The 27,858-nt window shown below is 45.4% G+C and overlaps 1 protein-coding gene across 1 annotated transcript in view; it reads right to left on the bottom strand.

Moving 5' to 3' along the window:
• The window catches only part of PAPPA2 (pappalysin 2), a 260,412-nt gene extending 233,037 nt beyond the window's left edge, over positions 1 to 27,375 (bottom strand). The window contains exon 1 of the mRNA XM_026001248.2: positions 25,501 to 27,375. Coding sequence (XP_025857033.1) covers positions 25,501 to 26,392 — 892 coding nt within the window. The 5' untranslated portion in view covers positions 26,393 to 27,375. The remainder of the gene's footprint in view (positions 1 to 25,500) is intronic.
• Between the last annotated feature and the right edge of the window lie 483 nt (positions 27,376 to 27,858).

Raw genomic sequence — 27,858 nt, 5'->3', positions numbered from 1 at the left:
CAAAGACCATAAGAGATAACTCACCAAAGATATACAAATGGTAAATAGGCATATGAAAAGATACTCTACATCATATGTCATCTGGGAAATGCAAATTAAAATGGGATACCACTACACATGTATCAGAATGGCCAAAATTCCAAACACTAACACTAAATGTTAGTGAAGATATGGAACAAACTCTTAAATATAGCTGGTGAGAATGCAAAATGGGACAGCCACTTTGGAGGACAGTTTGGTGGTTTCTTGAAAAATTAAACATACTCTTAACCATATGACCAAGCAATCACACTCCTGGATATTTACCCAAAGGGGATGAAAACTCTGTTTACACAAGAACCTGCACACAGATGATTTTTGGGGTTTTGGAGAGTTTTTTTTAAGATTTTATTTATTCATGAGAGACCCAGAGAGAAAGGCAGAGACATAGGCAGAAGGAGAAGCAGGCTCTGCCACCACCACCCCCTCCCCCTGGGAAGCCTAATGTGGGATTTGATCCCAGGATCCAGGGATCAGGACCTGAGCCAAAGGCAGATGCTCAACCACTGAGCTACCCAAGCATCCTGCACACAATGCTTGTAGCAACTTTATTCATAATTGTCAAATTTTGAAAGCAACGAAGATGTCCCTGAGCATATAAATTAACTGTAGTATATTAGACAATGGGATGTTATTCGGCACTAAAAAGAAATGAGCTACCTAGCCATGAAAAATCATAGAAGAAACATAAATGTATACTACTAAGTCAAAGAAGCCAATTCAAAAAGTCGACATACAGTATGGTTACAACTATACGGCATTCTAGAAAAGCAAAGCTATGAAGAAAAAGATCAGTGATTGCCAGGAATGAGAAGAAAAAGATGAACAGGTGAGCACAAAGCATTTTCAGGGCAGTGAAAATAATCTGTATGATATTATAATGATGGATACATGTCATTTTACTTTGGTCCAAACCCACAGAATGTACAACACCAAGAGTGACCCTTGAGGAAACTATGGGCTTTGGTAATTATCATGTGTCAGTGTAGGTTCACTCTTGGTAAAAAAATAAATGTACCATTCTGATGAGTGACACTGATCATGGCAAAGGCTATGCATGTGCAGAGGCAGGAGATATATGGGAAATCACTGTACCTTCCTCTAAATTTTATTATAAATCTGAAACTTATCTTTAAAATAATTAAGCCTTTAAAAAAAGAGTAAAGGGTACATGTTGCCTCCACTTTGGATTTGAGCCTTAAAATGGCTACCCATTTTAAGCACCCAATGACCAACTATGCCAATTAAACAAAATTCGTCCATCCTAGACCTGCTGTTCAGCCATCAACCACAAAATGGGATCACAGAGCAACCTGCAAAGCTCATCTACACATTCTCAAGAGGAACACCCATCCTGCTTTCTGTCCTGCTTTCTTTTTTTTTTAAGATTATTTATTTATTGATTCATGAGAGACAGAGAGAGAGGCAGAGACACAGGTAGAAGGAGAAGCAGGCTCCCTGTGGGGAGCCCGATGCAGGACTCGATCCCAGGACCCGGAGATCACGACCTGAGCCAAAGGCAGATGCTTAACCACTGAGCCATCAGGCATCTCCCGTCCTGCTTTCTTGACTCCATCAAGTAGGAGCAAGATGGACTTTGATTTAAAAGAAAACTTACCAAGTGCCCATTTAAGAGACTTCTCAGTCTAACAAAGTAGAAGCTGACAAAACCAGGGCAATCTAAGCCAACACACTATATGCGGTGAAACCCTGAGCTTGTGCAACATTGGGATTTTTCAACTTTGGATGTATATGTGATAAAAGCAAATGTGTTATAACTATTGTTTACTCATCAAAGTCACATTCTTGAGAGGAACAGAGGAGCCAAATCATCAATATGATTCATGAAATCACTCAACACTAAACTGAACTATGATAGCCTATGGGTTGAAAAAATGAGATTGAATGATGTAACTTGAAAAATGGTGGTGGTACTGAAGCCAAACATTTGGACCATGTCGTCTTAATATTTTAAGAATCACTCGTCTAGCTCTTGCTTGGAACTGGGCTTCCATTATGTATCAGTGCTAACTAAATTTAAAATTGTTCAAACACCTTGCCTTGTATTTAATCTAAGTTTTGAGAAAAAGAGAAGTAAATTGAAGGATTAGATCCTATTTATTGTGTTCCTGCTCCCAACTCCAAAACTCATTTTACAGACTCTGAGTATCATAACAGAGCCATATACTCATATGGATCTTCAAGAAAAATCATTTGCTCCAGTTCTCTACTATTATTCATTGCATTTGGAACTAACAGAGTCAATTACCATCAAGGAGAAAAGCCTTCTTCAAACTGAGATCCAGTCTGCCTGAGAGATTCTGACAGTAGTAAACATCATGGCTAAAGAGCTACAGACAACTATTTAATAAGTACATTTGTAAATGAGGCCTCTGTAGAGGAATAACCCTGTTTTTTTCCACTTCTTGGGTTTTTTTCTTCGCACTCAGAAAACTGCTCATCACATTTGTAAATGAGGCCTCTGTAGAGGAATAACCCTGCTTTTTTCCACTTCTTGGGTTTTTTTCTTTGCACTCAGAAAACTGCTCGTCACAAAAAGAAACAAAGGGATCTAAACTACCTTTTATTAAATGTCTACTATGCTCCAGACACTGGATATGTGCCACCCTCATCAACCCCATCACAAATGTACGTGCTGATTTTGTTATCCTCATTTACAGACCAAAAACTGAGGATCATAGAAGTTAAGCAATTCATCCATAGTCTTACATCGAGTAAGGGCCAGACACAGGGATCAAATCCATGTCTGTTTCACCAAAAAGCTATTACTTTTTCTACTACACTAAAATATTTCAAATACTAAAAAGGAAGTGTTTAGTTATTGTTTTGAAACAAGAAGAGCAATACAGGATGGTAAGTGTAGCATTAACAAATATGTGGGCCACTCCTAGAAGATGACTGGGATCTGACTCTTTGAAACCTGTGGAAGCTAACATCAACCCCCCAGAAATAGTTTGGAGAGCAGAACAGACTGCCTGGCTGGTTAATATGTCCATCTTGCCCAACTGATAGGCTGACTTGCTGAACATTTGGTAAAATTTCTAGGTGGTCCTGCAGGGTTTTCTGTGACATGTACAACTCAGTAATTAATTCTGCGGGACCCTGAGGCACAGGGAGAGCTTCTCATCCCAAAGCCAGGACCACAACTGAAGGCTGAAGAAGGGAAGCCAATGTCAAGAACACTCAACTGAAAACTCCCTTCCAGGCCAGTGGCTTCCACCTCTACTTTCTTTTCTTGGTTTCCTCCCTAGGTATGTAACTAGTGGAGGGTACCCTGTATTAGAAAAATGTAATAAAACAGAGGAGTGGGTGGTCCAGGTCAGAGCTGCCCCTACCTCTCAACCAATCCAGTCAAACTGCTCTACCCACTCTCTGTGGGGGAAGGATTCACCAGAAATCTTCCCTCTCCCCTGCTAGGATCTTCTGTCAGGTTTTTTTTGACAGAATGAAGTCCCTGACCACAAGCCCAGACAGAGGGAGTGATGCTTCAACAGTGCTCCTGGCGTCATAATTATGAGAAAAGTGTCATCCACACCAGGAGTAATAAAAGTCAATATAGAATGAGAAAAAAGAAAAAAAAAAGAATCTTCTGAGAACTGTCAAGAATCAACCTGTCCTTGGCATTCTTATTTTATGGTAATGACAAAGGAGGAAAGGGGCATCACATACCCTTTTCCTCAAAACAGAGGAGTGCCTGTGTTTAAGGAACATTGTGTGAATTTATTTCAGAGTGTTGAAATAAATGGAAAAAAAAAAAAAAGTCCCTGTCTGAGAGGCTATGTAGGCCCAATGCCAGGAATGCACAGAGATTCATTCTCTTACACCTCCCCAATTAAATCCTGCTCTCCAGTCAACACACCACCCTTTATCATCAATATCCTAGCCCCATTGATAATGTCCTACTGTTCCCTTTGTCTGAAACGCCTTCCACGTGTGGGCATGTCCTGAAGTCAGCCCAAGGCCTATCTTATCTGTAAGCCTTCCCTGACTGTGCTCATCAGAGTGGTCCTTGCTGAGCTGCATGGTATTACTGCTACCTTCCTTATTCCATCAAGCAACAGGAGAGCGCCATGAGGACAAAAACCTCAGACACCTATGAATTTCCCACGAGGTCAAGAGAGGAAGGGGTTTTAGTTCCTGCATGGTATCCACTCTGTTCCAGAAGTCAAACCAAGTCATGAGACTTGACTCAGAGGAGACATATTCCTCACCACTCTAGGGGCGGGGGAACAGATGGTACTGCTCCAAAGCCCTGCAATTGCATCTGACCCAGAGGAATGATGCAAGGAGGACCAAGCATTCTGTTCACTGTATAATCATGAGTGCTTAGACTTTCCTGTGATGTTAGACATGCTTTTCCCCAGCCCTCACATAATAAGCTGCTTCCTTCCTACAGAGCTGGATTACAGCACATGTGGTAAAACCTGTTGAGAGTTTTTCTTGGGCAAAGCCCCATTGTGGAGAGAGCCCCTGTCCATGGCAGAGCCCCACCAAAGAGACCATTTAACTATAATACAAGCCAAGGTGGTAGAAGATAAAGGTCCAGACAGAAATACTGTCCTTGGCACTGAGATGGCCATAAAATGTCACTTCCAGGAAAGCCCCATGGCAGAGTCCTTTATGCACTTCTGGGAGAATAAAAGTTGGAAGTGACAGTCCTGCTTCTCCAAGAAGGCCCATCAGCTTCCAGGAAGGTGAGGTTCTATTCAACAAAACAAAGGAGTCATACACGGTGTCATCAGCTCTGGTAACTAAAAAAACATGCTGTATGGTGCAAGCTTGTTTTTATGAGAAAAATGAGCAAAAAAACAGAGCCAGGTTAGGTCATGACCATAAATCAATCTGATACAAGGCAAGGTCTTTTCTCAGGATGTTATGCCTGTGGCCCCTGCACACGTCTATCTACTGCCTTCTGCAGAACTACTTACCCAACACCCTGCCCCCAAGAGAGGCCATGAGAGGAACTGAAAGGACCAAGAAGGAGGAGGAGATAGGCCATCCATCAAAGACCACACAAACTGGCAGACAGCTGGGCCATGTCAGCAGGAAGAGGAGAAAGTAAAAAGAGAGGCCCAGGGAGGTATTTTTCAGCTGCTCTAGATAACTTTCCATCCAGACAGGATTAGGCTCAGCTTTTTACCTAGGAGTCCAAGCTTCTATAAATTAGAGCACAGAATGGGAAAGTCCTCCTGGGAACGTTTCACTAACATCTTCCCAGCAAATTTTTCAAGCTCTCTTCCTAGTCCACTCTTTGTTTTAGTCACACCCTCACTATGCACAAAGATGATCGGAACCAGGATGAGGGCTTCCCCGGATTTCTGTCAGGTACTTGGGCAGGGGTAAGGGTCCATGTGACAGCTTGGAAGGGAGAGGAGACAGCAGGAAAATACAGAATGAGGTGGGCAGAGACAAGAATCTAAAGGCACTACAACCTCAGAAACCATGGCCCGCACAGGACAACCACAGAAAGTAGTTAGCAAGATTCCTGATACGGGCCATCAATAAATGTTAGCTACTTTGAGAGTTAGTTTTGTTCCTGATTGAGGGGTGGGAGATGTGGGAGCTAAATCCAAACACCACCAGCTTTTACCTTTAATCAGCAGTGCCGCCTAAGTGTTCAGGCTGCAAGAGCCCACAGATCCCCTACAAGGCCCACAGTAGGGCCAGAGCTGTTCAGATTCTACTGTGGGTATAAGCACCCCCCAGGACTCTGAGTAAATGCATATTCTGATTCACTAGGATTCGAGCAGCACCTGAAATTCTGGGTTTCCCCCAATCTTCCAGGTGAAGCCAATACTTCAGACCACAGGCCTTCAGACCACACTTTGAATAGCAGGCCTCTAAATGAGAGCAGATCAGGATCTGGGTCTTTGAGAAGGGGCCTCTGTCGACAGTGGGTAAGAAACAGAGCTCCATTCGTGACTTTTTTTTTTTAAGATTTTATTTATTTATTCATGAGAGACAGAGAGAGAGGCAGAGATACAGGCAGAAGGAGAAGCAGGCTCCATGCAGGGAGCCAAAGGCAGGCGCTCAACCGCTGAGCCACTCGGGCAACCCCACTAGTGACTTAAATACATAAATCGCCACTCCCATCATCATCCATTTTCTGCAGACACACACACACACACACACACACACACACGCATGTGCACACACATGCTCACACACAGAGGTACCACAGACACGTCTGCCTCATGACCTTTTGTGTCACTTCCCTCTGCTTTCATATCACTGGCACAATAGTATTAGGTGACAATAGGAAACAGAGGCATGGGGGGTATAAAAATATGAGTGTAAAAACTCAAAAAAGAAGAAATGAGAATTTTCAATGTTCAGTCTCAAAGATGTAAATTAAGACAAAGTAAAAATTTTTGTCTCTCAGGTTGGTAAAGATGAACGATGATAGTCTCTAGAATTGGTGACACAGTGGAAAAGCATGCACACTCATGCACTGCTGTGTTGAGAGAAGATAAACCATCCTGGAGAACATTTTGGCAACCATTGGCCAAAAATACTCCTTTCTTACAACCTTGTAATTTCATTTCTGGGTATCATAATAAGGAAATAATTAAGAGGTATATTATTATACCCCCCCCAAGAGCAGTTTTTATGATAGAAAGACAGTCCAGTCCACCCAAACAAAACACCAAACAACTCTGCCTTTAAAAATAACATTTTGGGGAGGGTGGGGAGTTGGGTGAAAGGGATCAAAAGGTACAAATTTCCACGTATAAGCTAAACAAGTACTGGGAAAATAATGTACAACATGACTATAGTTTACACTACTGTGTGGTATATTTGAAAGTCGGGGCACCTGAGTGGCTCAGTGGTTGAGTGTCTGCCTTTGGCTCAGGTCGTGATCCCAGGGACCTGGGATCGAATCCTACAGCAGGCTCCCTACAGGGAGCCTGCTTCTCCCTCTGCCTATGTCTCTCTCTCTCGTTCATGAATAAATAAATAAAATCTTTTTTTAAAAAAAAAAAGAATGAACGAAAGAAAGTCACAAAGAGTAAATCTTAAAAGTTACCATCACAAGGAAAAAAAAACTATTCTTTTTTCCTTTTTTTTGTATCTATATGAGGTGATGGAAATTAAACGTATTGTAGTAATCCTTTGAAAATATGTAAGTGAAGTCATTATGTCACATACCTTAAACCTACACCGTGTTATATGTCAATTAACAGTAAAATGGAAAGATAAACAAATGAGTAAATAATAAATAGAATTTTAAAAGATAAAATAGCTGGAGGTAAAACTCAACAAACATCCATGATGGCAACATATGAAGATCCTGAATTCTCTTCCTCCCACAGACACACTAGGTCTACAGCTACTTGTAGAACAATTCCTTCTTTTACAAACCCAAGGTCTGGCTGAGTGATGACTACGCACGGGTAGGAGAGGCTGGGACACAGTCTCACCATGAACTCCAGCCTCAGCATAGCGAACCACAACAGGGAACTCAAGCCCCACAGTTTCTTCCTGATGAGGGGGAAGGGTTCCAACCTCTCACTGGGCATCCCAAGTTTTAAGACACACACTTAAGAGACAAGCCCCCAAAACATCTAACTTTGAAAATTAACAGAGTTCATGTCCCGACAAGACTAGCCATCTGAGAACTCACCCATACAGAGCTGGTGCGCCCTGACTCACCTGCCCAGGGCCCAGCTCTGAGGCTGCCCATGGCACCCAGACTTCACGTGAAGGAGGCTTACCTGCTGATATTCAAGTGCTGACCCAAGGGGCAGGTGTCCAAAGTACCGCACACATATTAGCTGGCCAGAACGTGTTCTAGGGATGCAGACGGGCGGGTGCTATCTTGGCTGTCCCTAAGCACTGGTAGCTCCCAGGAAGGAGTTTTTTATACACATCTGGTGTTGGCGTCCTGATTTGTGCAGGTGCTGCCTAGGGGGATGCCTCTTGATCACCTGGCTCTAGGCCAGGGGAGTTTGTCCCTCATCCCATGGGACTGTAGTAATTGGTGTCACCCAGAAAGAAACACATACCCCAGTCTAGTGTACCGATTTCTGCCACTGTTACCAGGGAACACCTCCACATCATCTGGCTTTGGTAGCCAATGGATTTACGCTCATGAGTCCCACAGATCTGTCCCAATGAACCAAGGGTTCTTAAACAGGTACCACCTCTAGGACAAAGCAAGAGGCAGCAAACCCAGAGCTCTTTCTGTGGAGGAGGTCTATTAGCTAGCCATCATGACCTGCCGAGGGGCAGGCTTCTAATTTAAACATGCATCTTGGGGCTGACTAAAATCCTTTCCAGAGACCACTAAATGTTAGATACTATCTTCACATTCACCCTCTGCCACACTTGAGAGTGCCAGGGTCTGGAGGAGAGCTTTATATGCATCTGGTGCCCTGGCTTTTATTCCAGTGGAATGGGGCGAGGAGGGCTCACATTCCTGGGATCCATGGGACTGTGGCAATCAGGGAGATAGTCCTTGGCAGGTGGTTTCCACCCCCAGGGCACTACAGACAGCATACAGTGTCCAGTCTTTCTATGAAGAAGGCCTCTTCATTCGTGTTGGAGTTTTGGCCAGAGGGTCAGGCCTCAGGTTTTGACACACCTTTAGAAGCCTACAGAGCTGCTCTCAACAAACAGAAGCTGTGGACATCATCGTAGAGCACCCTTTGCCTTGCTCCGTATCTCCAGGATGACCCAGGAAAGAGCCTGTACACTCACCTGGAGCCCCAGTTTCCATGACTGCCAGTCAGGCTTGTGAGAGGTTGTGCCAACATCATCTGTGACCTCAGTACATTTCAGCACGTTTAAATTTTTTTCCCAACACAAGAAAATAAATAAATAATCAAAGTGTAAGAAGTGTTAAAATGTTCTTTATATCCACTCATTCCACACAAAAAAACAAACAAACAAAAAAAAAAAAACAGCCTCCTAATTAGTAATTAAGCACATGGATTTCTTCTTGGGGAGCAGGGATGTCATTTCAACCATTTTTAATAACCTTTGAGAATGAACAGTATGAAATTTCCTGAGCATTCACACACTCTGCTGGTCCTGCTGACTTAACGTTCCGTAAACAGCCCATCAAAGCTCAAATGAGAAAAGGCTGGTGTGCATAATGAGCTTGTGGGTTGGGCTCCTTTTCCACAGTAAAAGTGGAGAGCTGCCTGCAGGTTTTTCTTCCTATCAACCTGATCTGCCACCTAAACTAAAATAGAGAAGCAGGTCCTTGGAATTTCAACAACACAACAGAAAGGACAAAACCCCCAAATACAGAAGGTCAGTGGTATGAATGATAATAAGTCCCACCTTAGACAGCCTGGATATTTTGCATCTCTTTATCCTTGAGAAGACACCTTAGTACCCAGTACAGGCCAGTCCTGGGAGAGACACAGACACTGTGGTACCCTCAGCTGGGGGCGTCAGCCCTCCTTTTGCCACCTTATCCCATTTATATCAAGGTCTCTCTGAGAACTCTTAAAATTCCAGCTGAGCAGCTCCCGACACCAATTTCCTGTTTTTCCCATTCCTCCGCCAAATAAATAATTTTGAGATCTCTCTTAAAAATTTGCTTTGGCATTTCATTTGCCAGGTACAGTCTACAGAATCAATGCTGCCCTAAGAAGTAGTGTTTAAATAGTGTTAAATATATACTTGATGATTCAGAGGCATTGCAGGAGTCTTTATTTAAAGGAAGCTTGGAGCAGATCCTCATGCAATGAAAGTAACCTCCCAACTTAGGTTAGATGATTGCATATCAGGCTTTCAGAAAATGAGACATCACAGTACTTTCAGAGCATTCGGATTTGTCCAACGTGTCTCATATTCACTCAGTAAACATGTACTGCCTGTGTTTACTTAATAATATCTGAACATTTTTGCCTCTGCCATGTGGTCATGAATAACCCACAGAGACTCTGGCAGCTTTCTAGGAAGCCAGTTCTATTCAGGGACCACACAAACCCAATAGTAGTTGGCTACTATGCCAATCAGAACCTAAAGCCCCTTTTCCAATAGTTTAAAAGCCTAAAAAAGCAGAGGATAGGAAGTGTGTGTTCTCAAATTAAACCCAGGTGAGTCTTCAGAGCCCTATGTGCAAAGAGAACACTTAAAGCCAACCTATGGGTCAACCCCTGCTGTAAAACAGCTTTAGCTGCCTGGCCTCAGTGTGAGGAAGAGAAGGAACAAGGAAAATATGTGATTAAATGACATTTCAGATTAAATGACGGCTAAAGTCATTTTGTTTTCCTTTTCATATGTATTGGAAGTCTTTCTAAAATGTTTTCTTCTGCCTTCCGGTCAGATATTTAAATTAACCAAAAGCAACCTGGAAGAGTTGAAGTAACACCAAACTGGGAACCAAGAAACTTGGAATAACTTGGAATGTGACCCCTATCCTGCCGCTGTGTGATGTCTGGAAAGTGCCTTTCCGTCTCTGGGCCTCATGCTCCCTTTTGTGAAAGAGAGGCTGGGCTGGGTTGTCACTAGGCCCCTGTTGTTCTGAGTGTCCAAGTCTGGGATGTCTAGGCTCATCCTGAAGGTTCTCATCCTTCTCATCCTTTCCCACTGTCAGACATCCTGTGATGGGGGCCACAGAAGGTGGAAAGGATGGAGCTGACCCCACACCTCATGAATAGCTTTTGTTTCTATTGGATCTGTCTTTTGAACTCATCTTGTAATCATGTCCCTCTGTATCCTAAAAAGTGGAATAACTAAAATATCAACTAAAATATCGTAGTTGAGAATACTAGTGAGTTAGAATCCAGTGCCTCGAGTGCCTACAAATAATCCCATGCTAATTGTGTCACATAGATATACATGCATATCTATGCACAGGAGCTCAGAAGAAAAGAGAATTTTCAGGGACAAAAATGGGCAGAGGACGCCTTGGGGGATCAGCCCTGGCCTGAGCAGCAGGCAGTGTCTCGAAATCAAGGCTCTGGGTCCTTCCTGTGCCACCACATCACCATGAAACGATGAAAACAGCAACCTGCATCAACACACTATGACCCAGGCATAGCTCTAAGCACATGATGTGTATCAATCTATTTAATTATTCCAACAATTGTATGAAACAGAAATAGCTATCACGCTAATTTTTACAAATGAGGGGACTTTAGTTGCCAAGTTCACACAGAGTAAAGGGCTTAAACCCAGAACACCTGGCTCCCCATACTGAATTCCTCATCACTACATTAAGTAAAGAATTTAGATGCGAGAAGAGAGTGAGGTCGGACATTTCAGGTGAGGAGACAGTCTGTGCCAAGGCCAGGAGCTAGTAACAGGTGGGTCATGGGGAGAGGAAAGATTTCCCTGACTTGGGAATGTGGTTGACTCTGGGGAGCGAGGAGATATCAGGTTCTATGTGTGGAAAGGGGCCAGATCATTCCCCATCAACTCATTCAACTCGGACTGCCCACTCCACTCCAGGCCCCATCTTGGCTGCTGGGGAGACACACACATGATCAAGATCCATCAAAGCCCCCAGAAGCCTGCAGGCAATCAGATGGCTCCCATTGCTGAGCCAAGTAGCTTGAACTTGACGAGGGGGCCCCATGGTGCTGGACTAGAGAAAAGGAAGGCTGCAGTCTAGTGGGAGGCAGGGCCAGAGGCGAGATGGTGACAGAAGTAACAGAAACCGTAAGGTAAGCAGGAGACTTTCTCTTTCCTACCTGGCTTTCTGTGGCCCAGCAGCATAAGGCATGGCTCTCCTAGTTCCCAAATCTAGCCCTAGGCAGAAAGCCAGAGGGGTGGGGCCACCTGCTTGCACCCTCCCCCTCCACTGCCATGGCTGTTCCTGGCTAAGGTCAGGCCTGTGACACTCTGCACCACTGTCCAAGGGTGCAGTAAAGCCACCACACCCAAGGAGCGAGGTGTGCCCAAGATTACCTCCATCCACAGGATGCATGCCACAGGCTAGATTATAAGGATTATAAGGACATTCTATTGTGCAATTATTTCATATTGTTAATGTCCCTTGAAATAATGTCTAAAATAGATTTCTGCTGTTTATTATTATTCTGCATAAAGTCAGAACTTATTTCAAAAATGGGTCTTGAATACCTACTTTGTGTTCAACAAAATCTACTGAATAAATAAATTAGTGAGTGAATAGATTAAAAATTATTGAGCGAGGTACTGCCTACATTTTATGTTAAACAATTCACCCCCTAAAAAAGACCTTTGTGATAACTGCAGATTTTGAGAGGACCAGAGAGGGAGCAAAGGCTAGGACCAAGGAAAGTTTCCAGGTCCGTTGCTCGCTTCTCCCACAGATGAACAAGATTAACCTCTTCTAGGTACAGTCTCCCTTCCTTCCCCTAATGTGAACAGAAACACAAAAGTTCTAAGAAGAGAATAAGAAAGAGATCCTACGTATAAATCAGAAGCAAATAAATAGAATGGATAATTTCTGAAAATTTAGAAATAATCATAGCTAAAAACCAAGTTGCGATCATATCCAATTTTTCTGGAAGACTAGATCCTGATCAATGTTTATCAAAGATTAATAGACTTAGGGGGCTGAGGAATCTGAAGCAGAAGAGAATAATCACTCCTTCTAGTCACTATTGAGTGAATTTAAAACCTTTTAGCCATCTTCCAAACCAAGAGGACTTAAAGATCACCACGTCTTCCTGTGCATACTTCCAAACAGAGTAATTCACTCCAGTTTGTCAGAATAAATCCAGCACTTTGCTTACTCACACATTCATTCATCCTCTTGTTGAATATTTGTTGGGTGAGCTTTATTTTTTTTTAAGATTTTATTCATTTGTTTATGAGAGACACAGAGAGAGGCAGAGACATAGGCAGAGGGAGAAGCAGTCTCCCCACGGAGCCTGATGCAGAACTTGATCCCAGGATCCTGGAATTACAATCTGAGCAAAAGGCAGATGCCCAACCACTGAGCCATCCAGGTGCCCCAGCTTTATTTATTGTTAACATATTAGGTACTGCAGATGAACCAAGCAGCTGACAGCCCAGTGGAGAGGCTAGACTAGAAGAGAAATGGCACAGGAGAGCAGGGCCATGCAAGTTCATTTAACATCAGCCCCCAAGCACAGTGCCTGGTACACAGTAAGAACTCAGCAAGTATCTGCTGAATAAATAAAAAGTGGGGTGGGAATCATGATAAGCTGATCTGAGTGTTCATAAGGCTGACTACAGGGTACCAGAAGGACCCAGAAGAGAACAAACCTACATTAGCAAGACCAAGGAATATTTCCCAGAAGAGATCATTCTAACTAAAAAGCCAGGGAGTAACTTAAGAATAAATCAGATGAATGTGGGTTTGTGGGAGTGGTTTTCTATTGGGAGAAAAAGTGCAAAGGCCAGAGGCCAGAGGCCTGGGAAAGAGTGGTATATCTGTGTCACTGCTCATGGTTTGGTGCCACTAGAAATTAACTCTGTGATGTAGTGTGTGTGTGTGTGTGTGTGTGTGTGTGTGTGTGTGTGTGTGACTGTGTGAGGAAGCAGTAACCATTCATGTGTGAGTGTGCATGTACACAGGTGCATACAAGTGTACATATAAGAATGGGTGTGTGAGCATGCAGTGGGGTCATCCAAGGGTTTACTCAGGAAAGTGACTTGAGCTACTTTGTACTTGAGAAAGCTCCCTTTGGTGTAGCTGAATGAATTCATCTCTTAAGTGAGAGACGTTCAGAATCACTGTGGCCAAAAGGAAGGTAGTAGCTGTGGGATGAATAGGACAGGTCCAAAAGATACTGTCAAAGTAGAATAGCCATCAACAGACACATGAAAAAAATGCTCAACATCTCTCGCCATCAGGGAAATACAAAACAAAACCACAATAAGATACCACCTCACACCAGTCAGAATGGCTAAAAGTTAAGCCAAGAAAAAACAGATGTTGGCAAGTATATGGAGAAAGGGGAACCCTCTTGCACTGTTCTCTAGAGAACAGTGTAGAGAATCCTCAGAAAGCTGAAAATGGACCTACCCTATTATCCAGCAATTGCACTACTAGGGATTTACCCCAAGTATACAAATGCAATGATCCGAAGGGGCACCTGCACCCCAATGTTCATAGCAGCAATATCCACAATAACCAAACTATGGAAAGAACTCAGATGTTTATCAATAGATGAATGGGTAAAAAATACGTGATATATATATAATGGAATATCACTCAGCAATCAAAAAGAATGAAATCTTGCCATCTGCAACAACATGGATGGAATTAGAGGGTATTATGCTAAGTGAAATAAGTCAATCAGAAAAAGACAATTGTCATATGATCTAATTCATATGTGGAATTTAAGAAACAGAGGGTCATAGGGGAAGGGAAGGAAAGTTAAAACAAGATGAAATCAGAGAGGGAAACAAACCATAAGAGACTCTTAATCATTGGAAACAAACTGAGGGTCACTAGAGGGGAGGGGTTGGGGATATGGGATAACTGGCTGATATACTATATGTTAATTAATTGAATTTAGATTTTAAAAATAAACATTAAAAAAAGTAGTGTTTTTTGGTGACTGATTCCTATCATATGTAATCTATTTTGAGGGAGGTGGTGGCAAAGGGTCTCCATGTGGGACAGGAACTCTAAGTGCTGACCTATGTCAGAGGCCTTTGCTGAGAGGAATTAGAAAAAACAAAAATACAACAAAACAAAACAGGAGGCATGGATTGAGATGGAACGGTCAAGATAGGCCAGGATCTATCGCTCCTTACTGTTCCTGCCATAAAAGTTAAGAGGCAGCTTCACACAGTAGGTAAGAGCATGTTGTCTAGGAAGAGCACGCACATTTGAGGTCCAGGCTTGTGACCTCAGGCAGCGTCCTATCCTGCTCCAGCTTCTCCACCTATTTCCTCCACTTATTCTTAGGAGCACATGTGTTCATGCTTGTGCAGTGAACACAGTATGGCCTGGAACAAAGTACCACACGAGCTATTTGTCAAATACAAATTTCTTCAGTAACGTCTTGAGATGATTGAGCTTGCATTTGCAATGCTTTACATTTCTGTTACTTCATCTTCCATGATCTTCCTGTGTGTTGATGCTGTCTCCTGCTTTGATCATCAGCATATTATCACAAGGCCTTGAGACTCGGATCTCTCTTACCTTGAAATAACCCTGTCTGAATCTGTCTGCTTCTGACATCATCTCCTCCCCAAGAGCAGAGTTTCTGTGCAGGGCACACAAGACCCTACTCTCTGTCTTCACTCTCTGACCATTCATTCATATCTCCACTCACTGTAATGGAGCATCTGCCCCTTCAGACCCCCAATTCTGGAGTGAAACTGCTCTCTCTCAAGCCACCAGTGATATCCTAACTGCTGGATCCACTGAGTCCTCCTCAAGCCTGCTGGATGGCTGGACACCACTGCACCGTCTGACATGTTCAAAGTCCTATCCGTTTCTCTTTTCCCCAATTCTGTTGTTTCCCAGGCCTCCTTCTGTCTCCATGGTTAACCACTCTCCTTCCCTAGCCTCAAGGAGCTCTCAGACTCATCTAGGCAAGACAAGACCCTCCCAGTGGCTAGGCAGTAATAACTGGTTACAGGTCTGCTCCCACTAGGGAGCAAGGTCTTGCCCATTTTTGATTCTCCAGCACATGGTTAAATGCCTGAAACTTCACCTGCTAGAAGCTCAATATGTTGGATAAGTGAATAAATTAATGGAGGAATGAACAAGTAAAATCCAACTACTTTACTTCTTCCCTATCCTTTCCAAAATGTATAGCAATTATTTATATGAAAATTAGCAAATGATGAGTAACCAAGTGAATGGTTGACTAACTGATTGACTTTCAAACTCTGTGACTTCCCCTCTGATTAGTAACTGGGCTTCTAATCCAGAAATGAGACATAATTACTGGTCTTGACAGCACAACTGGTTGCCATGGCAACCTCAAATGTTTGAGATTTGGGGTTCTAGGGACCCTATGTGTATAGTTGGGAAACAATCACTTTTTTTTTGCCACTCATTGCTGACTCATAAAGAGAACTGGGATGTTTTTGTTTTGCCCCCTGTTGCTTTATTTCCTGGATGTTCTCTTTTTCAAAAAATTCAAAGAGTAGGATTATTTTAAAGTAGGTAGTGAGCATGAGAAACAGAGGATGCTGTTATTTCTTAGACACAAACATAGCATACAACATGCTTTCTGGAAGGGGCCCACGTCATGATGTATATGATACGAGCATAAGGGATTTGACAAGCCCCTAGGGTAATCTAATTCCATGTATTGGAGTGCAGAAGCATGGAGTTTATGGACTTGTTTATGGCATCAGGACCTGAATCTAAGAGATGTTCAGGGTATGTAGGCTCAGAATCCAAACGAAGGTACAGTCTCCCTCTCCTATTCATTTGGCCTCCTTGAGGCATTGACAAGGATGGAAACAAGAAGGAGCCAGGGACACATATTCCAGGTGCACATATTCTGAATGACTCAGATGAGCAGTCCAGAGGAGCAAATAAAGAAGAGCATGAAGGAGGGATCAGGGAGGACAAAGCATTGCAGGCAACCAGCAATGGTCAAATTTATTCGGGCTGCCAAAGGTGATCCCTGGTTTCCAGCCCTGTCCCTGACACTCCTGAACATTTCCAACCCGACAACCTGGGCTCCACCCAAGAACTATGCCAAGAATGCCTAAGGGCATTCCTTGAGGATGGGAGAGGACACACCACTAACAGAGGATGGAGAGAGAGCAGCTAGTGGCACCACCCAGGTTGGTCCTCCCCATGGCATTGAATCCCTGAGATGGTGAAAGAATCCCGAATTCTCGGATTCTTCTTCTTGAATCCCAAGAAGAGAGGCAGTAACTGAAGGCTGGGGGCGAGGATGGGAAGGGCAATAATAAGCATCAGGCACTGAAGCTGGGGTGTGACTAGGAAGATGCCCATGGTTATGTGCAGAAGACACACACACAGAGGGGACTCTCTGTGCTACCACCCAGAGGGGACTCTCCTTCTCCCATCCACCCACAGACACCTGGATGACTCCTAAGTCCCACATCTAGCCCTTGGGAGTCAGATACCAGGTCCTAATCTGAGTGGCTCACAGGGAGACAGCAATGCACCCAAAGCTGGAACCCAGAAGAAGGTTGAGGGCATTGATAAGGGAGCTGCATGAGCTTTATTTCCTTCCTCATCTCTGTCTCTCTCCTTCTTTCTTTCCTGAAGGTACTGCCCCAACACAGTCTGATGCACTGTAACTTCTGAGGGCCCAAATATTCTCCATTGGATATCTTTTAGGGCTCATATGTGCAGAAAGTAATAGAAAGTGATGCAATTCCAGCCAAAGGGGAACTCCTTCCATGAAGAGCTGGAGTCAGGAGAGAAAGGGCTGTTTTAGAATGCCTTTGAGAAGCTGGGGGAAGAAGCTTGAGGGTAGCATCCATTTCAACCATCAAGGGCTCCCTGTGATTACAGAGGCCTCAGGACTGGGGTCCAGGTGTCTCTATTTCCTGCACCAGACAACAGCACATTTCTCAAAGACCAGGTGCTATCGGATGTTAGCAATGGTAGGGCCCTAGTCATTAGTGTGGTCAAGGAGCCCTTCCCATGTTGAGGGTAGGAAATATAAAACCAACCCTCATGCATTGCTTGGGATTGCAAAGTGCTGCAGCTACTTCAGAAAATGGTCTGGCAGTGCCTCAAAATGTTAGAGAGACCCAACAATTCCACTCCTAGGTAGAGACCCCAAAGAAATGAAAACCCGGGGATCCATAGGTGGCTCAGCAGTTTAGCACCTGCCTTTGGCCCGGGGCATGATCCTGGAGTCCCGGGATCGAGTCCCACATCAGGCTCCCTGCATGGAGCCTGCTTCTCCCTCTGCTTGTGTCTCTGCCTCTCTCTCTCTCTCTCTCTCTCTCTCTCTCATGAATAAATAAATAAATATTAAAAAAAAAAAGAAATGAAAACCCAAGTCCACTTGTACACAATGCTCACAGTAGCTGTATTCACCGTGGCCAAAAAGTGGAAGCCACCACAATGTCCATCAACTGAAGAATGAATAAACTAAATGTGATATATCTATGGAATATTACTCAGCAATAAAAAGAAATGGAGCTCTGGTACATGTTAAACATGATGAACTAACCTCCAGTGAAAGAAGCCAGATTCAAATATGAAATGTCCAGAAGAGGCCAATCTATCGAGGCTGAAAAGAAATTAGTGGTGGTCTCTCACGGTGGTGGATGCAGGAAGGTGAGGAGGGAAATGGAAATGGGGAGTGGCTGCTGATGGCTTCAGCATCTCTTTTGGATCAAATGAAACCTTTTAAAATCAGATTCATAAAAGTTTCACAATTCTTAAAAAAAAAAAAAAAGGACGGCTGGGTGTCTCAGTGGTTAAGCATCTGCCTTCAGCTCAGGTCGAAATCTTGGGGTCCTGCGATCAAGTCCTGAATTAGGATCTCCACAGGGAGCCTGCTTCTCCCTCTGCCTATGTCTCTGCCTCTCTCTGGTGGTCTCTCATGAATAAATAAATAAAATCTTAAAAAAAAAAAAAAACATTGATTGTAGAGTGTGAACACATGACTCGATGGTATGTAAGTTATAGCTCATGCTATTTTTTTAAGTAAATAAACAAATATAAACTCCACCTGGAATGCTCAAACCAAAAAAGTAGCAAGACTTGTTTCCTGCAGGAAATCTCTGGAAGTTTCAATTTTTACTTGAACAGACAGCGTTTTCCCACCACGGATACTGCCAAGGCCTCTCTGCGGGTAGTATCGTGGGGAGCACAGGGCTAGGAAGCGAGGCAAGAGAGGGCTGTGGGAGAAGAATGGCACACGGGAAGTACCCTTCAGACCACAGGCTAGCAAACTATAGCCATGGGCAAAATCTGGCTTGCTGGGCAGCCCGGGTGGCTCAGCGGTTTAGCGCTGCCTTCAGCCCAGGGCGTGATCCTGGAGATCTAAGATTGAGTACCGCATTGGGCTCCCTGCATGGAGCCTGCTTCTCCCTCTGCCTGTGTCTCTGCTTCTCTCTCTCTCTATCTCTCTCTCTCTCTCTCTCTCTGTCTCTCATGAATAATTAATAAATAAAATCTTTAAAAAAAAAAATCTGGCTTGCTGCCTATGCTTATAAATAAAGTTTTACTGAGACACAGACGCACTCATCCGTTTACATGTTGTCCGCGGCTGCTCCATGCACTCTAAAGACAGAATAGCTGCAACAGAGACTATATGGCCTGCAAAGCCTGAGTCATTTACTATTGTGCCTTTACAGAAAAAGTTTGCTGACCCCTGCTCTAGACTCACAAGCCTAGAGTCTTGCTACTTCAATATGGTCCACACAATAGCACAACTTCCGAGAAGTCTGTTAGAAACGCAGAATCTCCGGCTGCCCCAGACCTGCTGAATCAGAATCTGTACTGTGTTACTTAGTTGTGTTAGTGCAAAAAAGCAGATGCCAAGACTGGATTCATGTACAAAACTTCATTAGGGGAGACAACTCGGAGAAAGAATAGGGTGGGCGGGTGCCTGGAAAGGCTGGGATAGCCATCGGTCCGTGCTGTCAGTCTGACCTTGAAGGAAGGAAAGAGGGAGCAGAGGTACAGCGGAAGCTGTTCAGACACAGGAATGTTCTGCAAGCCCTTTGAGAGTCTTGAAGCCAGAGTTGGCTGTCAGAGATGCCCTGATGCTCAGGAACTGGTTTGCTTTATCCTCACCACACCAAAGTGTGTGTGGCCTCAGTGCAAATGTCGTGATGAATTCAGAGCATAGCTCCTGGGGTCTCTGGTCAGTGAAACAGCCAGTAGTTGGAGGCCTGTGAGGCTTATCCTCAGTACAACCACTGCAAGGCATGTGCCAATGGCAGCCATTGCATTTTAAGAATCCCGAGTGATCTCTATCAATATTTAAGATGAGAAGCAATGCTCTAGAGCATGAGTTGGCAAACTTTTTCTTTTCCCCACAAAGAGCCTCCAGTGCAGAAAGTTCCTCTCACCATTTTTCTCATCCCTAATGGGCATCCAGCAATCTAAATTTCTATTTTATGTCTCCTACAAATGTAACTGAGAGCCTAACACTGTGCTAGGTATTTTAAGATGACAAAAGTGAATCAGATATGCATCTGGCTCCTGGGGAACTTTGAGTAGATAGAAATGAGACATGTACAGAACTGATAAGGCAGGAAGCAACACGCACCCCAGAAACCACCTGTGAAGGGCTGTGGAAGCCATGTGAGCTCACCCTCACATAGGAAGCTGGGAAGGCTGTACAGTCAAGGGGCTCAGCTGTTAGCCTGGAAAGGGGCAGAGTGACAGGTTTCACTTCTAACAGTAGACATTGTTCCCCTTCTGGAGGGGCATACAGGCACAAGATCAAAACCCCTCATGTGCAGATGCTAACTTACAACCATCAGGGCACATGGCTTGTCTACACAAGCATGTGCATGCATCTCGTTCTCACCACAGAGGGCAAACCCACCCCCCCAGAGACCAACATCGGCCCTCACATCCATAGTTCTTTCATGCAAAGAGTAAGGGTGCTATAGCTTTGTTGCACACCTGGGCCCTGGTCAGGGAGCAGAGCTGTAATGTGGAATGAAATGCGTAATTTGCCAGGGTGCCATGAGGGCAGACACTGCGACTTTGATCATTGCTACGACATAGGAAGAGGTAGCTGAGGAGGATGGTCACAGAATCCTCATCCTGAAGAGCTCTGTAACAGGTATGTACGTGGCTCTTCTGCTCCCATTAAGACTGGATAAAGTGGGAGAGAGCACACATGGTCCTTCTGTTCAATTCTCCTCACATCTACGCTGACACTTCTGAGTGCAGGATCTGTCTTCTGAAGCTCCATGTCCACACTACTGAAACTTCTTACCCTGAGTACACAGCTCCCTTGTTGGGAGAAGGGGATGTCTTGACATCCCATAAAATTGCATTTTTCAGATGTCATTCAAAACATACCCAAAAAAGCCATCAAAGTGCTCTAAACAAGAGGTTTTAAACCCATGGCAGTAGACACTGGCCATTAAGCAAATCCAAAAAGCTCTGAAAGTTATGTAAACTATGTGAATATGTACATTTCTCTGGGGAGTAAGCATAGCTTTCATCAGATTTTCAAAAGAGTTTGTGATGCCAAAAAAGCTTTAGTGCCATTGTCCAATTTATTCAAAATAGTACTGCTCAGGGTAAAAAGAACACATGATTTTTTAAAAATTGAATTCTTTTAGGCATCTGATTCTACAGTGTTCTCAATCATCTTGAAACCATCTCGTGAAAAATCCTATTTACCATCATTCCTATTTCACAGATTACCTAACTAAATTCCTAAGAAATTGAAATGAATATTCTGGCCTAAGGAAAAATGATAGGTTCTGGGTAGAATCAAAGATAAGTAGGGTAACACCCACTGCTCTTAGTGATGACTGTCTCCCGCTGTTAATACCACGTCGTACATAAGTACCACGAGCCAAGCCCTGTGTTGGGCACTTTGCATATGTGACTTATTTAAACACCATAATGATTCTGTAAAGACCTTATCTCATTCCTCGATCTGAGGAATCCAAGGTTCAGAAAAGTTCAATGGGTGGCCAAAGATCAGAGCCCTAATAAGTGTCTGAGATGAGATCTGATTCCAGGTCTGCCTGACTTCTCAGTTCTGTACTGGGATATGCTCTGAAACTTGGATCCTCAGAAGAGAACTGGTCTTCAAGTTAGGGACAGTTTCTTAGACATCTTTGTATTCCCCACGGTGCCTTGCAGGCTTTGTATGGCAAGGCACTCAGTAAATATTTGTTGAATGAAGAAACACGGACTTGGGCTCTAATCCTGCCATGGACTTAGTCTCCTGCAACTTGGAGCTGCAGGTGGTTACTCAGCTGGGCAACTGCAGGGAACATTTGAAATCAATTACGGGTGAGGAGGAACCCATTAAAAGTTCCTCTTCTGTGTATGTTGGGGTTGAAGGAGGGGAAAGGAAGCTGAGAAGGAGGGAACAGGATGGTTTCAGGGTTGGGTGCTGGAGCTTAAGGATTTCCCATCAGGATGGGACAGAATTTGGCTTCTGTCCACTGCTGAGTTCCAACAGCCCAACCAAATAGGCTGGTGACCTCAGGCTACTCCTCCACGGCCCCACCTCCCTAAATTGCCAGGTCCCTGCATCCTTACTTTCATGGAGGCCCGTATGCCAGAGCAGTCCTACACAGTCCACTCCCACCTCCTACTGCCCTGCTCCAGAGAACAGGCAATAGGCAACTTTGGAAGGCCTAAGCCTGGGGTGGTGGGGGACACCATCACACCCCCTCTAGGGGCCAGAAAAAACCTCAGCACCTAAAGTCTGTGAGGCCTGCATTGTTCCTGGCCCTGAATAAAAGGATTCCAGCAATCCATTCTGGAATCTAACTTCTTATTTTGGAAGAATGTGGGAGTTTAGGGTGGAGGGAGGAAGTAACTAGTTTATTTTGTTTTACTAGTTCCTGCAAGTGCAAGTTAGTTACAACCCCCAATACCACTTTAGCCCTTTCACATAGGCCCTGCAAAAAGACCTGTATGAAGCCAACCCTAAGGGATGCCTACCAACAACACTCTGGGAGGGGATGATAAAATACAGTCCAGAGGCCAGGACAGGGACGGCATTCCAAGAAACCAGACACATTCCCCACTACGTGGCTTCCAAAGAGTCACCTACTCTCTTGTGCATGAAGCAACACTGCCACCTAGTGCCCCCTGTGAGAAGTATTCCCTGAGGCCCCACATCACAGGGGGGTTCCCTCACAGTGGCCAGTAGAATTGAATTGCTTAAGGTATCTTCTGAAGGCAAAATGCCCCAAGTTTGGGACATTGAGAACTGAGATGCTGAGTCTAAGGAGATAGAAGCTGAGGTTGGAGGGCCATTGGAAAAGAGTTTAGGGTCCAGTCTTGCAGCATCTCAGATAATTCTCATTGGAGCAACAGAACTTCAAAGGCTGGATTAGGTTTAGCTCCCAGGAACATGATCCAGTTGTTATTTTGCACAGGTGAAGGCCCAGCAGCACAGGAACAGGCAGTGACCAGCTACAGGACCAGGGCTGGGTAAGAGAGGGCAGATGGACTGGTCTGTTGATAAGAGTGAGTAAATTCATGTAAATCAGAGACTTTTAAACCTGAGGGGGACTGCCTTTGGCCACCTCACAGCTCTAAGCCATGGGACCCATGGGCGAAGTAAGGACATGAAGCACAGTGAGTAAACGAAGACTTATGCCCTTGGGAGCCCGGCCACTAAAATCCTGAAGAATGAAGGCTTTGTTCTCAGCCCCCATCTTTCCCAGACTTTTACCCTAGATCTTTCCTGAATATGTTCTGATGTGTTCAAGCCTAAGGTAAGCTACAGGAAGTTAGGTGGAGAGGAGCTGGACCTGGGTATTCCCCACCCTCGGCGTTCCTGGTGTGGACCTAAGGGGGAAATACCAGTACACCACAGGGGCCACTTTGATTTGAAGAGAAAGAAGCCTCAGAGGCTAGACTTTCGGCAAAAGACTTCCTGCCTAATTTTACATGCTTCTAGAGGCAAGAGAGTTCAGAGGGGCACTCTGGAGAAGGATCTGAGCGTGTGCACTGTGGCCAGGGCCGGTAGGAGGGGGGCCAGGTGACTGGGGAAGGACAAGTGGGGCAAGGGACAGAGATGTGGGTAGGGGGTGGGGAGGCAGGTGAGGCACAACAAGCAATGCTATAACTGGAATCAGCTCTCAATGCTATTCTGGAGAGCGCAAGATGAGACATGGAAGGTATAGGACAGAAGTCAGGTACCCACTGTCCTGAATTTGTTCCCTCAGGTTTGGGTTTTAATAACTGAGAGCCTCTAAGAACTTCGCTCATATATTCCTGTTGGATCCTTCTCTGATTCTTCACAGCCAGGGAACTGATCCCAGGTCCCTCTGTTGCTACTGCAGGAGGAGGGGTGAGTGGAGCCGTGGGTCTTGGTCTAGACTGCAAGCACACAGTCTCCCTGGCAGATGGGTACTAGGAAGCGAGATTAGGCAGCAAGAAGATGTCATCTGGGAAAAGCTGTGAAGCTGCCAACTCTGATCAGATAATCATCTCATTATTTCTTCCATTTGGCCCCAGAATAAGGATTTCCTTCTACTTTTTCTCTGCCCCCACCTATCTTACAGCCCAGCCCCTTCTCTCTCCCCTCCCCTCACGCCCTCTCTCCCACCCAAAAATAAAATAAAGCAAAACCACAAGACTCTAGAGTGCTCAGTGTCTGGGAATCCCAGCTTCCAAAGGAGAAATCACAGCCAAAGAGGGGGAGACAGTGTGTCCAGGAGGGATGTTCCAGCAACACCCCATTGAAAGAGGCTCCCTCCTTCCAGATTTCTTTCTCCAGTCTGAAACTTATTTGCAGGCATCCAGCAACCTGAGAAGTTTTTCATTTGGGGAGTTGTCAAGCACTTCAGGAGCTCTAGGGTTCCATTCCCACTTGGCCTCTGGCACACTTCTCATTGGTTTTGGTTTCCCAACCAATGTAAATGGGACTGGCAAACATCAAAGGGCATTGTAGATAATACAAATTAATGAGATTGAGATAGATCTACAACATGCCTAGCCTTGTGTGAGGTTCTATCATGGGGGGAATCCAAAGGGATAATGAGACAGTAAGCAATGACCTGTCATGTCTAACCCGCGGCCCTTGCTTGAAACCAACCCCCCCCCCCCCGCCCCCATAAGGCAAGGGAGATAATTATTCCTAATGCTATCCTTTTCTTTGTCCTTCTGGGTGACTTTCCTTGAAAGCCAAGATCTGGGTACAGCAGAAAACACTATAGGTAATGTTCTGGGATATTAGCTGTGATCAGAACCAGAGTTACACACGGTTCCCTTTTAGGTCCTTCGTGCAGAAGCCAGGGCTAGACACCAGGATCCTGGCTTGTGAGTGCCCATCTTTCCCAGCAGACGATGCTGTTCTTAGGCTAGATACATGATTGTTAGGACCAGTAAAGGGACCCCAGGACCTGGGCCAGAGAGTAGCTTTCTGCTAAGTTCCAGGGCTGCTCAAAGAAGAGAGAACCACCAGGGCTTAAGGCTGTGCACCTGGAAGCCCTGTTCTCCCATGGCCTGGCCCCACCCATGCCTGGTTCACTGTGTAAGTCCTGGTCCCGACATGTAGTGTCAAAGTTGCCCGGGTCTCTCAGACTGAACTACGAGAAATGGAGCATGACACCTTTTCCCCACTGACAACAAACCAGAGATCTTTCCCTTTAAAGAGGGGTAAGGATCGAGCTGAAGGTCTCCTAAGTGCAAGCAAGACATATAGAACCACATGAGATCAATACTCATTGGGACAAATGCTCTTGTGGTTAGAGAGTCATTATCGTAGTTGATGTCTGGAGTCCGGCTGTGCTGATGAATAAAGGCCCTTCCCCCCTCCCTCCCTGGCCAGCACCTCCTGGCTCTCCTGCCCCTGTCCCCTTCCTCTCCTCGGCCCCCTATGTCTAATCCAGGCAAATGTAAAGCCAGCTGTACCCCCAAGGACCACAGAAAGCCCAGGAGTGGGCCATTACCTGCAATGATGGCTGGATTGTTCTGTCCTCCCTCTGGTCTCACCCAGGCTTCCACTGTGAACGCCTCCCGGGGAATCGCAGCCAGCACTTCTGGACGCAGCAGCAGCCGCCCCCGCCTCCCCGAGAAGTACAAGACAGGCAATCCTCCGTGGGGGTTAAAGGTCTCTGCTTCCCGGGAGGGGTCCCCTCCATTCTTCTGGATGCTGTCCTCGGCCAGACTGGTCCTGACACCATGTACAAGGGGATGCTTAGGCCAAGACTGGAAATGCCAGGGAGAGACACCGGGGTCTCCCAGCACGCCCCCAGCTTGCCCCTTCACCACCTGGCGACGATGCCTGGTCTTGGCTCGGCCTTTCCTTCGGCTCTCAGGTTGGGGTTCCTTTGGGCCACGAATGGTGGCATCCATGGCTGAGCGCTCCTGAGTCTCAGCCTCACCTGGAATCTCCTTGGATCTTCTATCGCCAAGATAAGTGTCATTGTCTCCCTGCAGCTCGGACCACCTATTAGAACCATGCTGGGCCCACAGGGTAGCTGGCTGCTCAGCTTCACCCCTCAGCCCTACGCTTCCAGCTGGGCTCACAGCCATGCCCCCTGTGGCATCTGGCTTACTGTGTCCTGCCTGGGGGCTTCCCTGCCCCCCCACAGGGTAGGGCCTCAGGTGGTCCCCAGGCCTGCTGGGGTAGACCCCAAAGAGGTGATTCTGGGGAGCAGCTCTGGGTCTTCGCAGCTTGGCCCCTAGCCAACAGCGTTCTCCTTCTGACAGCACCTGGCTCAGGTGTCCCCTCTGAGCCAGGGATCTCTTGCGCGTCCAGCCCGGCTCCAAGCTGGCAGTACTGAGTGCCCACCCAGCCAGAATCACCAGGCTTATTCTCAAGATCTTTAGGCACATCATACCTCCACCAGCTCTTTATATGGAACCAGAAGTCAACTTCTGGGTACCACACAGGAATGATGGGGAGAAGAGAAAGACGGCTAGCAGTGAATTCGCAGTCACCAGGGAAACTGTTTTGTTCAGGGACCAAACTTTTAGGAGCAGCCCCAAAAGAGTGCCTCTTCTGGCTACCGATGATGAGTGCTGTGCTTCCCTCTCCCTTCTCCCTTGACCTGGCTCTCCTGGCTCTAGTTTTGTCTTTGCAGAACAAAGTTCATTTCTCTGGGTTCCTTGGAACCTCCTCCCAAAGAGCTCAGGTTTCTTTCTTTCTTTCCTTTTTTCTTTTGGTCCCTTCTTCAATAGCCCCTCCCCCCGCTGGTACTAGAAGAGGGACACACAGACAGCAGCCAAATCCTCCCAAACACGCACTCCCTCACAAACCGGTACCACTCCCTACCTGAAGTCATTAAAGAGACACTTATCTTCTAATTTTCATTTCTTCCTCCCTTTTCCTGCCCTAGGGGTTCAGTTCTTTCTGGAGCCCTCCACCTAAGATACCTCCACCTTCAAACAAATCACTGAAAGAACTTGCATACAGAGACACCGAATCTGATGCTTAGATCTCAAATTGCAAAGGGAACGTGAGGGACACAGAAATCCAAGCTGGTACTTAGCTTTTGCTCTCCAGAGGTCCTCCTCAGCCAGATCCCCATCCAGCTGCCAGTGTGCCTGCTCAGGTCACAGTGTTTCCCTCAGCCTGGTGCTTGGGCTTTGGAGCGCGGCGGGTTTTTTAATCTCCTTCCAACTTGTTGGTATGTTGCAAGTCTCCGTAAAGTTCTCCTTGGGGATGCCAGTCTGGTGTCCTAATAACCTTATAAGTCTGAGAGCCCTTGACTTCACCTTCGGGGTGTCTTGTGGGTCCCTGGGAAGATGGGAAAGAGAGTGAGAAGAGCATGTACTTCGGGGGACCTGTTCTCTCAGCGCCTCCTGCTTTCCTCTCTCCCTCTCTCTCTGCCTGTAATTATCTTCTTGTTTGTTTCATTTAAAGACAATGATGATGTCAAAGCTAATAAGTTCGGTGCATCACTCCACCTACTCCCTGTCCCCTCCTTCCTCCTGAAAACCTCCCCACCTCACCGAGGCACAGGGGACAGACGCTACTTCTGGTTTCCCCAGTAAAACATCTCGGGCTTTCTCCTTCAGCAGCCGCAGCCTACACAATCAATAGCAATCAATACTGTCTTGGAGCACTCTTTTCGGTGTGTATTCTCTCTCTCTCTCTCTCTCTCAGACACACACACACTTGCACATGTGTTGTGAACAGATCTGCTTACTGTCGAATAAACCCCCACCAGCCATTCAGGGAACACTTGCTTCTCTTTCTTTGTTTTGCCACAAGCCTCCTGTATTTTCCCCCTCTTTCAATCATTTGGGATTCAAAAGAACAATACCCCAAATTCACTTTACACTGGACATTGGGAGAAAGG

This window comes from Vulpes vulpes, chromosome 13 (genome assembly GCF_048418805.1).
Source record: "Vulpes vulpes isolate BD-2025 chromosome 13, VulVul3, whole genome shotgun sequence".
In the NCBI taxonomy this organism is placed as follows: Eukaryota; Metazoa; Chordata; class Mammalia; order Carnivora; family Canidae; genus Vulpes; species Vulpes vulpes.
The sequence above is the reverse complement of the archived record's forward strand: the minus strand, read 5'-3'. Positions and strand labels throughout refer to the sequence as shown.